The sequence below is a fragment of the Vombatus ursinus genome, unplaced genomic scaffold, assembly GCF_900497805.2.
Source record: "Vombatus ursinus unplaced genomic scaffold, bare-nosed wombat genome assembly UNPS02011431.1, whole genome shotgun sequence".
Classification (NCBI taxonomy): domain Eukaryota; kingdom Metazoa; phylum Chordata; class Mammalia; order Diprotodontia; family Vombatidae; genus Vombatus; species Vombatus ursinus.
In genome coordinates, this window is record NW_020951209.1 from 4,339,788 (window position 1) to 4,354,541 (window position 14,754).

General features: G+C 38.2%; 1 protein-coding gene across 2 annotated transcripts in view; it reads left to right on the forward strand.

The window, feature by feature from the left end:
* The first annotated feature begins 324 nt into the window (after positions 1-324).
* LOC114038910 (C-type lectin domain family 1 member A-like) overlaps positions 325-14,754 on the forward strand; it is a 30,896-nt gene continuing 16,466 nt past the window's right edge. The window contains exons 1-2 of one of the 2 annotated variants that reach the window (XM_027856422.1): positions 325-359; positions 553-742. In XM_027856422.1, coding sequence (XP_027712223.1) covers positions 628-742 — 115 coding nt within the window. In that variant the 5' untranslated portion in view covers positions 325-359; positions 553-627. Of the gene's footprint in view, positions 360-487; positions 743-14,754 lie in introns of those variants that run through there. The other variant, XM_027856423.1, reaches the window with a different exon arrangement.

Here is a 14,754-nt window from a genome sequence, read left to right on the forward strand (position 1 = left end):
ACATGTTTTCTTCCCCATTGTAATGTAATTTCTTCCCTTGAGGGAAGTGATGGTGTTTTTGCCTTTGTCTATGTCCCTAGTGCATAGTATAGTACCTGGCAAGAAGGAAGACCCTAATAAATGCTTGTTGACTGACTTACTGTCGAGGTCTCTTGAGACTTTAACTTGGCCTTTGCTTCAAAGGTTCCCTGCAGACTCCAACAACGTAGGTTCTTCCTTTCCACCCCACAGCTGTGGTGTCTGAAAGGGCCAATCTGTTATGGCACAAAGAATTAAATTTCACAATGCCTTTACTAGCAAGGGGAAAGACTGAAAAACAAAAATGATCCAAGATGGTCAGCCCCCTCACTGAGAGCTTGGTAAGGGACGGTCCAAACAGGAGGAAAAAAAAATGATTTCCCTTCAGCTTGACTCTTTGGCATTCACTCTGACTGCTACAAGTACACAGGAGAAGGGCTGGGCCTCTCCATTCAGGAACAGGGGTCGGTGACTTCCTCAGTAACTGAAGCCAGCAGCACAGAGCATTAGGAATGTTTTTTCCTTCTCATGCAGCGTTGATCTGCCTGACAACACCCTAGGCAGCTGGAGAATAAACACCGTAGCTGTTCCTCATCTCTAAGGATTCAGATGCAGGCAAAATATAACAGCACATTGGACATGCTGGATGATGATGGGGAGACCACCCTAAGCCTGCATTCCCAAGCTCTAACCATTGCTCAGAGACCAGAGAGCAAGAACACAGGTATCACCAGCCATTGTGGACAATGAGTTCCTTGGCTGAAGGGGCCAAAGACGTTGTTAAAATATTGTTTATCACTTGGTCAATTCAAAAGAGGAACAGAGGAGTCTTAGTGTGTATAGCTTGGGGAGAGGAAAAAGAATGACTTTTGTGAAGTTATGTTGCTATGAGTTCACTTGAATATGTTGTTATGTGTTTACTGCTACATATGGCATTTTGATGTACATATGTGTTCATGTACATAGGTACACATGTTGTCATAGGACCATATGATCAAAGACATAGAGCTGGAAGACATTGTTGGGTCAGTTATGTATTTTAGTGAGTGTTTTTACTCTTATGCTGTATTGTGATACGTGTGTGTGTGTGTGTGTGTGTGTGTGTTTGTGTGTGAGAGAGACCGAGACTGAGAGACTGAGATGAGGATGATCATATGTGTCCCAATGGTCTGAATTGTTAGAAATTTTTTTTGTTTTTCTTACATGAAAATCAAACATTTGATGCCTTATAATGTGAATAACTTGCAAATTGTAATGTTATGAAAGCTACCTCCTACTTGGCTTTTTTTTTTTTTTCACTTGGCTTAATGGTTTCAAAGTGGAAACACTATCCTTGGCTTTGAGGATAAAAGTAGCATGTTCTAAATCTAATTTTGTCTACCCAATTTGTAAGCATACCACCATATCCACTAAATCTTTTAATGCTATTAGTACAGGAGCATTTATTCGTGACTGTCTTTCCTTTAAAGTGTTGGATTAGTCTTTTTCATCTTATGATTGTCATTTTCTATTTTTCTAAAATTGAAGATTTCATTTTACTCTCAGTTTTATAAAAGAAAAACTGTGGCAGGGGAAATTTTATTCTCTACCAGTTTGTGGTTAGCCTGTGACAAAAACTTGCCACTCTCTAATTTCTAGTCCATTTAGAATGTTCCGTGCCTAGAACGAAACTTTCCTTCCATTTTAAAATTTCTATTGTATCCATTACATTATAGTTTGCCAAAACCACCAGCTCTCCCAAGTTTCATGCAATGCCTAGCCTCATCTCTTTTCATTTAAAGTGTCCTCTCCATTCCCTTTCTAGCCCTGAAACTTATCCATTTTTGTGCTGTAATAATCATAGTGGTACTTTAGGTTCACTGGCCTTTTTCAGGTCCTAGCTGAAAATTCTTTCTCCTCCTCCGCCGAGTTACACCTTTCAATATGCTTTGCTGTTGTTCTTGGCGTCACGTTTGTATGAAATCCCTGTACGAACCCTTCTTCAATCCTAATTGCAGCCCCCTTCCTTGATAGTACTGTTTTCTGGAAATGGCCCCTGGGGATCTCCAGCCCTCTAGAAATCATGGTTGGAGCTTGGTTGGTGACAGTTTCTACAGCCACAGGAGGTGAGCAATAGAGTGGGATTTTCTTCCCCCTGCAAATCTTATACAGAATTAGATCTGTGTGGGAATACTCCTACTCCTACTCCTACTCCTACTGAAATAGGAGAGTGAAATTGGCCAATTAGCTGAATTCTTATGAGCGTGTGCAGCATGATGAGTTGATGTAATCTCCATGTGGACTTTGGAGCACGCATAGACTTTCTATAATTGGTTCTGGTCTCCTAGCTCCATGGTGAAAAGCAGCTTTTTAAATTGGCTATGAAGCCAGAAGTAGAGTGCATACAAAAGGTACTAACTAGCCACCGTGGCTTGTCTTCCAGTCTGGCCAGCATCTTAGAGGCCCACCTACTTACTCGATAGTAGCCGCAGAGGAGAACAACTCACTTTGGCCAGTTAATGCCTTTTGAATGCAACCTACTTCAGCTCCACAACCAATCAAAAAGTCTCATCTTCATCAGATAGTTAGCAGGCCAGAACCATTTATACAAAGTCTGCACATGCTCCAAAGTGTCTGCTGGGATTGCATCAGCTGGGCATGCCATATCATTATAAGGACTGGGTTCACTGACTAATCCCACTTCTGTATTATAGTAAAACAAAAATAGTAATAAGAGGGCAGTTTAGCTCTGTGGATAGAGAACTGGTCTTGGAATGAAATTCAGATCCTGCCTCTGATACATACTAGCTGTGTGACCTTGGGCAGGTCACTAACTGTGCTCTTGGGCAGATTTCTGCAGAGAAGGTAGCAATCTGTATTAGTGGAGTGAATTTCCTCAAATGGGGGTTCTCTATGTCAATAAAATCACAAGTCCCATTCTTATTCCTAGAACAACAATGATTGGCATTTATAGAATGCTTTAATGTTTAAAAAGCACTTTACATGGATTATCTTATTTGAGCTTTACAATCATCCCCAAGGTAGGAACTACAGGTATCCCATTTTACAGCTGAGGAAACTGAGGCTCAGAAGTTAAGCAATTTGTCCAAAGTGGCATAGTATCAGAGGCATATGAACTCTGGTCTTCCTGCTTTCAAATCTAGCACTGAAAAGATCTGGAAGTTCCTGTTAGTGAAAAGAAGCATTGGCATTATCAGGGAACATAGTGTTCAAATTCCTGCTGCTGGGATGGCAAGGGCAGAGAGGTAGGAGGAGCAGTGTAGGAAACCAGCCCCAGCTTTCCCTCCCATTTGAAGGGAAAGGTTAATGATCCAGGGAGTGGAGGCTAGAGAACATATCTTGAAGGCAAACATCTGGACATAAAAACCTCACCCTCTGTGCCTATAACTAATAATTGTGTTTCCAAGCTCAGGCAATACAAGTACTATTAGGGGAAAAATGATAAAACTAAAAAAAATTTTTTTAAAAAGAAAACAGATCTAAAAAAGAATCTAGAAACAATTTTTAATAAATTAAAAATAATTAAAATTAAAAAAAGAATCAGCTACAAAAATAAAGTTCAGGGATTTCTCTGGGTAACTGAGTAATTCATTTATAATAGAATTATTGTCCCTAGGCAGCTTGAATGTATTATCCAGGATTAGTTTTAAAAAATAATATTGGTAGTAATAGGAAGAAAGTGGTATTTCTTTCTTTTACTATTTAATAATAGTAACTAGCACTTTAAAGCTTCCAAAATATTTTACATGCGTTATCTCATTTAGTCCTTGAAACATCCCTGTGAAGGAGGTGTTATAGTTATCCCTATGAGGAAATTGAGGCAGGCTGAGATAAGTCCAAGAATGGTATTTAAGTAGACCAACATGTAGGCAACTTAGATATTTGAATTAGCTGTTTGAATTCCTTAGTAGGGTCATGCATCCCAGTAAATGTCTAAAACAGAATTGGAACTTAGGTCTTCTTGACTTCAAGTCCAGCACTCTCTAGCTGCCTCTTCTTGCTTTATATTTGCTTCCATCTGTTGTTATAGGTTCAGCTTTGACCTCAGTGTTGAAGACTCCCAAAGTTATGTATTTTCACATGTAGTTCTAATTGGACACCCTGTAGTCTGTGTTGTGAAGGAGATGTCCAAGAAGCACAATCCTTCCCAGAAATTCCAGTTTTGAAACATTTGTAGCATCTCCATCAAAATGCAGTGCTATATATATTTCCTAGTTTGAAAATTTGATGTTTCCCCATAACCTCAAACTCAACAAACTTGTGCAAAACTAAACTTCCCAACTTTATCCCCCAAATAAACTTCCAACCCAAATTCCTTATTTCTATCAATGACTAAATTTTTTCCTTTTCTCCCAGGTTGGATTCCCTTCTGTTACTTTGGAGTACTCCTTCATCCTTTACTTCTCTTATGCCACCAAGTCATTTTGTTCTTTTCTCAAAATAGCTCCTTTATCTATTTGTTCCTCTCCATTTCCATTGTCTTTACCCAAGTTCAGGCCCTATGACCTCATGCCTCAACTATGACTATAACTTCTTAGCTAAAGTCTTCCTGACTCTAGTTTTTCCCTATTCTAATCTATTCTCTATACTCCTACCAGATGAATTTTCTTAAAACCACTTTCACCAGATTCAGGAATTTACAATTATGTCTACCATATAAAGTCCATACTCCTTGACCTATAGATTAGTAAGAAATACCTACTTACTACAAGACCTGGATTTGAATACCAGATCTTTTTTTTTTTTTTTGCTTGTATGACATTGACCTATACATGGAGCCCTTTAATTATATGATTTGAGCACTGCCTTCCTTAAGCCCAGCTATATCCCTCAATGGAATTCAGATAGCTAATTTAAATGTCTCAGTTGCCCACATGATGGTGGTCTACTTAAATACCATTTCTGGCCTTATTAGTTACTCTCTGGTGCTATCCTGAAGAATAACCATTTTCTAAGAGACTGCAGTATTTCCATTGGCCACAAGAGTTGTTGGCCGATTAACACCTAGGCAGATACTCACAACCACCACCAAATCCATGTGACCTTGACAGTTTTTCTTAGCCCCTCATTGGCTGGGTGTCAATTTGATCTAGGAGGCAAAATGGAATATTGCTCAAAATATTAAAATATGAAATCTGCTCTCTATATTTAGCTCTGAACCCCAACTCAACTAAATGTTTCTCTCCAAAGTGGCTTCTTAATAAAGTTAACTAAAGGAGGATGTAGTGACAATATAGGTTTTGATAACATGGGCATAAATGTAAAAGGAACATATAAACTAATTCTATTGCACCTTCCCCTCTCTCAAATCATCTGTACAGATGAGAAATTCTATCAATCAATGCACTCTTATAACATATAAAGTAGATAGGGGTAGAGTATTCCATTCCTCTTATCTAAAATACATAAGTTTAGTTAAAGCAGTAATTCTCAACCCTTTGGTCTCAGGATATCTTTATACTCTTTTTTTTAAAAATAATATTTATTTATTTTTCATTTTCAACATTCACTTCCATAAGATTTTGAGTTCCAAATTTTTTCCCTGTCTCTCCCCTCCCCCCACCACAAGGTGTGTAGTTTGATATAGGCTGTACATATAAATTCATATTGAAACTATTTTCATGTTAGTCACATTGTAAAGAAGAATTAGTACCAATGGGAGAAACCACAAGAAAGAAGAAACAAACAGAAAAAAGAAAAAAGAGAGAAAGCAAATAATATGCCTCAATCTGCATTCAGACTCCATCATTCTTTTTCTGGGTGTGGACAGCATTTTCCATCATATGTCCTTTGGAATTGCCTTGGGTCCTTGCATTGCTAAGAAGAGAAGATCTGTCAAAATTAGTCATCACACATTGTGGCTGTTACTATGTACAATGTTCTGCTGGTTTTGCTCACTTTACTCAGCATCAGTTCATATAAGTCTTTCCAGGTTTTTCTGAAGTCCTCCTGCTCATCATTTCTTACAGCACAATAATATTCTATTACATTCATATAGCACAACTTGTTCAGCCATTCCCCAACTGATGGACATCCCCTCAATTTCCAATTCTTTGCCAACACAAAAAGAGCTGCTGTAAATATTTTTGTACATGTGGGTCCTTTTTCCATTTGTATGATCTCTTTGGGATACAGACCTAGAAGTATACCCTTATACTCTTAAAAATTATTGAGGACCCCAAAGTTTTTGTTTATGTGAGTCATATATATGGATATTTATTAGGTTAAATGTTAAAATTAAGTTTTAAAATATTTAATTCATTTAAAAGTAGCAATAACAACATAAGTAACATTTTAATGAAAAATAACTATTTTCCAAAACAAAAAAATTTAGTGAGAAAGGTAGCATCGTTTCACACATTTTTGCAAATCTCTTTAATGTCTGGCTTAATAGAAGAAGTTCAGTTCTAATATCTGCTACTGCATTCAATCTGGTGTGAAATGTCATTTTGGTTGAAGTATGTGAAGAAAATCTGACCTTATGCAGATATGTAGTTGGCAAAGGGAGGAGGGTATTTTAATAGACAGAGATGTGCTGGAGTTAGTTAAAATTTAATAGCAAACTGTTAAATTATCAATATGAGCTTTTGCTCCCCAGAAATCGGCAAATACTACAAATCAGGGCTTGACTTACTGTGTCTAGACTTTTAAAAAAGGTGGAAAAAAAATCTTAGTAATACAGATTGAACTCAAAAGTCTTTCATCAGTATCTGTTCTTTCATGGAGAGCTGGTTGTTAAATATTTACCAGCCCATCATTTTTAATAGGCAAACAACATCTTATTATTATTATGAAAATAATTTTGACATCACAGATCCCTTGAATAGGTCTCAGAGATCCTCAGGGGTCTATGAACCATACTTTTACAACTGTCGATTTGGGGAAATATGATGGGGAAGAGACCACCTGAATTCTAGCAGCTAGTTTTCACAGGTTCTAGATAAAGCCAGTCCATGGCTCAGGATCAAAAGTATTAACTGGATGCACCAGCTGCCTTCTCCATCTTCTCCTCCACTCCCCACCCCATTCTCTCTCTCCATATCTGGACAGTATTGGTTGTAGTGTCTGTTCCTATCAATGTGCATCCTGGTGACCCCAGTCACTTTTGTTTCTTCCTCTAAAGTATCAATGTCAAGAAGATAAGACAGGAAGCAAGATGAGGGTATTACAAAGTTCAACTAGCTTATTTTGAACCTATTGGATGATTTCTGCCCCTATTGCAAATGGAAGGCTCATTGAGACTCTAGATGAAGAGGGCAGGCGAAGGGGAAATCAATTTCTTTCATGCTAGAATCATCGGAAATTTGGACCTCGAGGAAACAAAAACAAAACAACAAAAAGGACAAACTGAGAGTTACAGGATTCTCCTCTGTGATGTTAAACTAATCACTTAATCTCTCTGGGCTTCAGTTTCTCATCTCTAAAAAATCATCATCATCGTCATCACCATAATGACAACAGTAATAATAAATAACTGACATTTTTCCTATCCCTTTAAAGTATGCAAAGCATTTTACATATGTTATCTCACTGGAACCTCATAAACATCTCCATGAAATAGGTAACTCAAGTGCGATTTTCACCTTTTTATAGATGAGGAAATCGAAGCCCAGATAACTGAAATAATATTAGTTACACAACTGGTGTCAGAGGTGGAATTTGATCAGTTTTCCTGACTCCAATTCCAATCATCTATCCTCTATGTCATAATTCCTCTCTTAAGTGAGTTCTAATTGCCCTTTCAGCTCTAAATGAGAAGTTGATAGTATATTGGAGCTTGTCTTTGGCATCTATGTAGTGGTAAAACCAGAACTATGCTGGTAAATATTTAACAACTGGCTCCCCCAGAAAAATATACACACGACACACTTTGAAGTTTAATCTGCATTATTAATATTTTCTCCATCATTTTCACAGACAATCAACAAACTAATAAAGCACACTCTCCTTTGTTAGCTTTTTCCCCCCTGAGGTATAAATGCTGTGAGCTGGTTCCAGTGTGCCACTAGATAAAATCACTTCAATGTGATGTAACTTTTGTACTTCAGAAAGTAATTTTGTTATTATATTTCAGTCACTAAATCTCTTTGACTGGAATCCCAAATTGGCATATCTTATAAAATAAATGTCTTTTGAATGAATGAATGGTAAAGGTAGCTCTGAGGTGAAACATTGGTGTGGAGAAGTTCCAGTTTCTTCCAGATCACAGAAGCTGAGTCAGGAGCAAGTACAGAGGTCATCTAGTCCAACTCTTCCCTGGACAGGAATTCCCTTTACAGTATCCCAAATGAGTGGTCATCTAACCTTCCCTTGAAGACCTCTAGTAAAGGAAAACCCACCACTGCCTAAATCAGCCCATTCATTTTTTTGTAATGGTTCTAACGCTGCTCCTTGGCTTTCATCCATTGTTCCTAGGTCTGCCCTCCAGAGCCAAGCAGAACTGGTCTAACCTCGCTTCCATGCAATAATCCCCCCCCACCTTTGGCCCTCCCCTTTCCCTTTTTCCTATCATGTAAGTAATATAGGGATTCTTCTGTAGGTAATGCAAAATTTTTAGATAGAATTTTATCCTTTATTTGGAAGCATATGGAAGGAATGATCATTTAAAACCAAACTTTGATCAATCTGTTGGGAGCAGCTCACGGGGTGTGTTCAGTATATTCCACATATGCAGATTAAAGAAAAGATAAATGTAATCTGAGAAACTCTCAAAAAGAAAAACATTTATTTTGGAAGAAAAACGAGAGTGTATTCAATAGTCAGCATAGGGGTCAGAAAGAATACATAAATGAGAGCCAACACACACACAGAAGACTAATGGTCATACCCCTTCAAGGGGCTGGCTTGCTCTACCTTTCTGGTGTTATTAGCAGTACAGAGAGTTCAATTCTCACTTCCCTTTGTTTTTTTGTTTTTTGGCAATTGGGGTTAAGTGACTTGCTCAGGGTCACACAGCTAGTAAATGTTTGGTCTGAGGCTGGATTTGAACTCAGGTCCTCCTGACTTCAGGGCTGGTGCTCTATCCACTGCACCACCTAGCTGCCCCTTTATATACAATTTAAATGAGAGATAATCTTGGAGAAAAGGTACTGATAGTGGGGATAAAAGTAAGGGGAAGGGAGGCAAGAGACTGGGAGATGCATCTTGCAAAAATAGTAGGATTTGACCGGAGTCTTAAAGGAAGCCACGGAAGCCATGGAACCAGAGGTGAGAAGGGAGGGCATTCCTGTCCTAGATTGTGTATAAACAAGAGATGGAGTTTAGTGTATGAAGAACAAGTAGCTTAGTGTAACTGGATTGTACATTAGTATACCTGGATTGTAGCACATAGGGAAGAAAGTAAAAGGTGAGAAGACTGGAAAAGTAGAATTCTTATAGGTTGTAAAAGGCTTTAAATACCAAATAGATGATTTTTTTATTTGATCCTGGAGGCAATAGGGAGCCAGTGGAATTTATTGAGTTGGGAGGGAGGTTCACATTATAATACTTGAATTTTAGGAAATGCCACTTTGGCAGCAGAGTAGAGGATAGTTTGGAGTTAGGCAGGGAGACTAACCATTTGAAGACTGATCCAGCCAGACATACATCCTTGCTTAAGAATTGGGCAAAATGATTTGTATAATTCAGTTAAGATTAATGTTGTGGAGTTTCATCTTAATTTGCCCAGTGAATTATATTAATTTTGTAATTTGCAATGGAGCCCTGGTCCTTTGGATCTTTAATTTATGTCCCATGATAGTAAAAATGATAAGATTCCCCTTCCTAGGATTTCCTCTGGGATAGTAAAAAGAAATTCAGCATGTCTCATAGTTATATCCATAGATGGGTCAAAGCTTTCCAGTATCATTTGGGGGGAACCATCTTTTGCTGATTACGTATGGAGTACATCTATTTGATATTTTCCTCCCCCTCCCCCTCTCCCAGAACTTACTCATCCTTGCTGTAGTTGAAAATTTTCATCATTATGACTCTTAGAAGCTTTCCAAAGTAGCCTTAATGCCTAGTTCAGCTTGAACCTTTTGTCTTTGGAAAAAAGTATAGGGTCAAAATATCTCTGACTTCTCCTCCCTCCAGTGCTTTTACTCCCTCTATGTTTTATGTTCTTCAAGATTGTTCCAAGTGCCCTCAAATTTAATGAGGTCTCTCTCAAGGGGTTCCATCCCGGAACAAAGCGGCTTTTCATGTGCTGAAACTGCCTGGGAGGTGCCTCTGTTTGGCTTGGCTTTAACTGGATTTTATTTTTTAGAAGGAAACTCCCATACAGTTTACTGAATCATGTTTGGCAAAGAGATATAGACAGGTCAAAGAATGATATAAACATCCCGAAGAATAATAATATATGTATATAAATAGTCCTTTCCTGCATCTCATTACTTAAAAAAAAAGTCTGTCATCAGTCTGAAATTAGAAGTATTTCCACTTTGTATAGGACGTGCCAAATATTGTGCTCGCCTGGCACAGGATTTTCAAGGTCACTTCCATACAGCAGTGAGAATCAAACTGAGTGGGACATTAGTGAAGGAAGGACTATTTGAAAGACTGTGAGAATATCTGCCCTATCTGCCTACACATTGTAAGATGAATTTCCCCCAGCTTTAAATAATGAGTAGCATTTGCATCCTAGAACTGTACTTATTTTGTATCTAAGAGGGGGCTGCTGTTCATCAGAGGAAGATCCAGAATGTCAGAATCCTATGCAGACTGATGCTTGGGTGCAAGTATTCCATCAGGAGCTGAAAACTTGAATAAGAAGACGGAAGAAAATAGAAAGCCATATGGAAAGGGGAGTCTGGGGTGTTCTTGAACTGTTGTAAGAGAAGCACAATAATGAGGTGCTTTGATGTTAAAGGACATGGTCCATTGTATGGGAGATATTGACATGACAACGGTACTTGGTTTATCTAAGTTCCAAGAGTACAAGGACCAGAAGACAAGGACCCATGAGCTCCACTATGCATGGAAAATGTTGGCAGCCCAAAATTTAATCAAAGCCAATTAAAGGTTTGCAATAAACTTCAGAGACTGTCACAAAGAGGAAACTGGGCAATGATGAATAGTTCCCTCATCCTGTTTACCCATGCATTGAAAGCTAGTTTCTTTATTCCCTTTTTAAGTTTTCCCCGAAGGTTTTTTCCTCCTCTATCCAATACATCAGGAAATATAGAAAGTTTAACTTATTTGCATGTGAGAGGGGGGAATTGGCAGAGGACTTAAATCTAACTCTCTATTTATGACTCAATTAAATACCTTTGCTTTTGGATTTGTGATTCTTGCAAGGTCTGTAAATAAAGAATATTGCACAGGTGGAGGCTTGGATCTTAATTTGCATAAATTTACCAAAAAAAAAAGTTCAACTGGAAAAAGTAATAAAGGGCTCCAGAGTTAGAATTCTCCAAACTTTCAAAGGTCCAGTTTTTAGACATGGAAGATAATTTCTGACAATGGAGTAGTTAATCCTCATTAGACTTTGCCCATTACCAGGGCCTGCAAGGCCATAGGCAGATATGCTTACGGTCTTCCTCAAAGTTTTCTACCAAAGTCCAACTCACTCTGATAGTCACCATGATGTAGAGGAGTCCTTGAGAAGACCATTCAAGTAAAGCACAATTTCCTACAGGTCCTCTACTAAGTGGAAATGCTTCTTTTCCACATCTGGTCACGAACCATATGTCTAGAGTCCCCTCACATCACCTCATGCATCTGGTTTTGAAGGCATAGAAGGGCTGTGATGTGCATCACTGGGACAAATACACCAACAATGAAATCAAAGTTCTTTTGAATTATTTAAGTATCTTCACTGCCCTTTTGTAATGCAAGAGGGATGTCTGATTCTTTAGAGATGGAGAAAACAGAGGGGTACCTCACCCCAAATCACACAACAGATTGGTGGCAGCAAGATTTTCAAACTTCCCATCTCTCTACAATAGAGTACATACTTATCTTCAAAGAGAAGTGAGAGGGCAACTAGGTGGCACAGTGGATAGAGCACTGGCCCTGAAGTCAGGAGGACCTGAGTTCAAATCTGACCTCAGACCAAACACTTCACACTTACTAGCTGTGTGATCCTAGGCAAGTCGCTTAACCCCAATTGCCTAAAAAATTAAAAAAAAATAAATTGTATATAAAGTATCTTGTCTGGACCTATTTATCTAGGTATCTCCATTTGCCCATGATAGGTACATGAGATATGTACCATGTTATCTCTCCCATGCATGAGAAGGCGAACTCCTTGGGGCCAAGGACTTGTTTCTATTTTGTCCTTTCTTTGTATCCTTAGACCTTAGCATGAGTGTTGACAAGCCCATAAAGAAACTTTTCTCAGCTGACACTGCCTGAAAAAAATTTATGTAAGAAAGCTTCAGGTCCTATTGCTGATTGATTTCCATTGCATTTCAATAATTTCAGTCTTGTTTGTGTATCCCCTTAACATTTACAAAGATAGCACTATAATAATTCCATTATTGGAACTCAAGGAGCTTGACATAATAGCTGAGCTAATCAATGTTAAAAGTAATAAACCCTTTTATTTCATTTAAATTGTAAAAAAATGTTTTATTAATAGTTGCATTTAGGGGGAATGCCATGTACCTTAAGTGCAGACATCCAAGGGAACATGGGAACATAGAAACAGGAAGCTGGGGCAACAAGGGAAGGGCACTAGGGCAGCATCCCCTGGCCGCAGCAGCTGGTGCATCTGAAACTATGACTGCTGAACCACCTGTCCCCCTGGGCCCAAGAATAAGACCTCTAAAGTGGGAGGAAAAACAAAAAAGATCAGGGAAAGGATTCACCCAGGGATTTTCACAGACAGCCCTTGGCATGATCCATTGCAGGAGGAGTGAGTCCAGTTGGTTGGTGAATTAGCATTTATTAAGCGCCTGCTATGTACCAGGTATTGTACTAAGCACAATGTTCTTTCTAGAGGCCACTCACATTGTCACCCTAGGCTCTTTGTAAGACTTCTGAGTCCACAGTCATTGTATTCATGAGAGCATTTCAGGGATCCAGATAACACAAGTGTTTTGGGGGGAAGAGTGGTGTCCTTAATTGTTTTATTTGCTTCTGTCATCACAGCTAATGAACAGAGAAGCTAGACTTTTCTGGTTTTGAAGTTAATAGGCATAGAAGACTCCAGATGTGGAAAGTTCTAGAAAAGGGGCAGGGAAGGAAGGAGGGGACACTAGGGAGGAGGAGGAAGTATGGCTAGGGCACATGAGAAAGGTTATGCCTGAAAAACTAGAGATCTCCTCCCCTCCAATTAATGCAGTTAGTTATGTTGTCTTTGTCCAGTTAAATTCCTAATTCTCAAAGGACAGGGATAATGACTTCCATTTATTTTGTGTTTTACTTTCTCCACCCTACTAAAACCAGGCAAGCACAATGGTACAATGAACTTGGAGTCAGAGGATTTGGTTCAGCTCTCCTACTTCCTGGGTGGTATCTTTGAAACAAATCACTTCACTTCTTTAGGATTCTCTTTCTTCATCTTAATATTAAAAGTTAAACTCACCCTCGACGTCCAATTAGTACCAAGTCTTATCAAATCCACCGCAACTGACATACTTCACATTCACTCTTTATGCCTATTCACACCAGAACCACCCTAGTCTGGGTCCTCATTACTCCTTTTCTGGACTAGTATAATGGCCTCAAAATTTGTCTGGAAATACATAATCTCCCTCTCCTCTCCAGTCTGTTGACCATACAGTAAGCTGGCAAATTTATATTCCTAAAGTGCAGATTTGACCATTTCACTCCTTTGCTCAGGAAGCTTCAGTGGCTCTTTGCATTAAAATATAAACTCTGTTATTCACAATTTGACCTCAGCCTATTTTTCCAGGCTGATTATACATTACTTTTATTTTATATACTCTATCCCCCCTATCCAACCACTCTATTCCTTGTATACAATATTCTATTTTCTGTCTTTATCACTTTGCAACAGAAGGTCTGCCATACCTGGAATATTCTCTCCTCACCCCAACCTGCCTTTGTAAAGTTTCTGCTCAAGTTCTGTCTCTTTCAAGAGATTTTTTCTTATTCCCATCACTTGTAGATTTCTAGTCTTCCCCCACCATTTGCTTTTTTCTATCTTATTTTAACTTATCTGTGACTCCATAGTATCTTTCAAGGAGAATATAAGCTTCTTGAAGTCAGGAACTAGCTCATTTTTCATTTGTATTTCCTGTGTAGTTTAGGGCCTGGAATGTAGTAAGTAGGTGCTTAATAAATGCTTATTGACTGATTAACTAGATGATCATTAAGGATATATAGCTCTTGTTCTTGAGCCTATAAGCATAGGGCTGTGCTTAAGTATATAATGTAAAAATATAAATTACATATATATGATATAATATGTATATCATACAATAATGTATAATATAAATTAAGTATATAATGTATAAATATAAATTAAGTATATATGATATAATATGTATATAATGCAATAATGTATAATATAAATTAAATATATGTGAATGCATAAATATAAAGCTTAATTAATGATATTGAGAGATTTAGGAGAGAGTCTGGCTTTATGCAGAAATGAAATGCTTGTCTTTTAGCCTCACTGACTACTGAAGCTAAACAATTCACTGACAGAGGCTATGTCAGTATTATTGATTGTCCTTGAGCACTAAGACTGTATCCATTTGTATTTTCATGTCCTCCAACTCTAACAGTGCCTGGCACATAATAGGTCACATAATAAATATTTGTTGTTTGATTGAGTTTGAT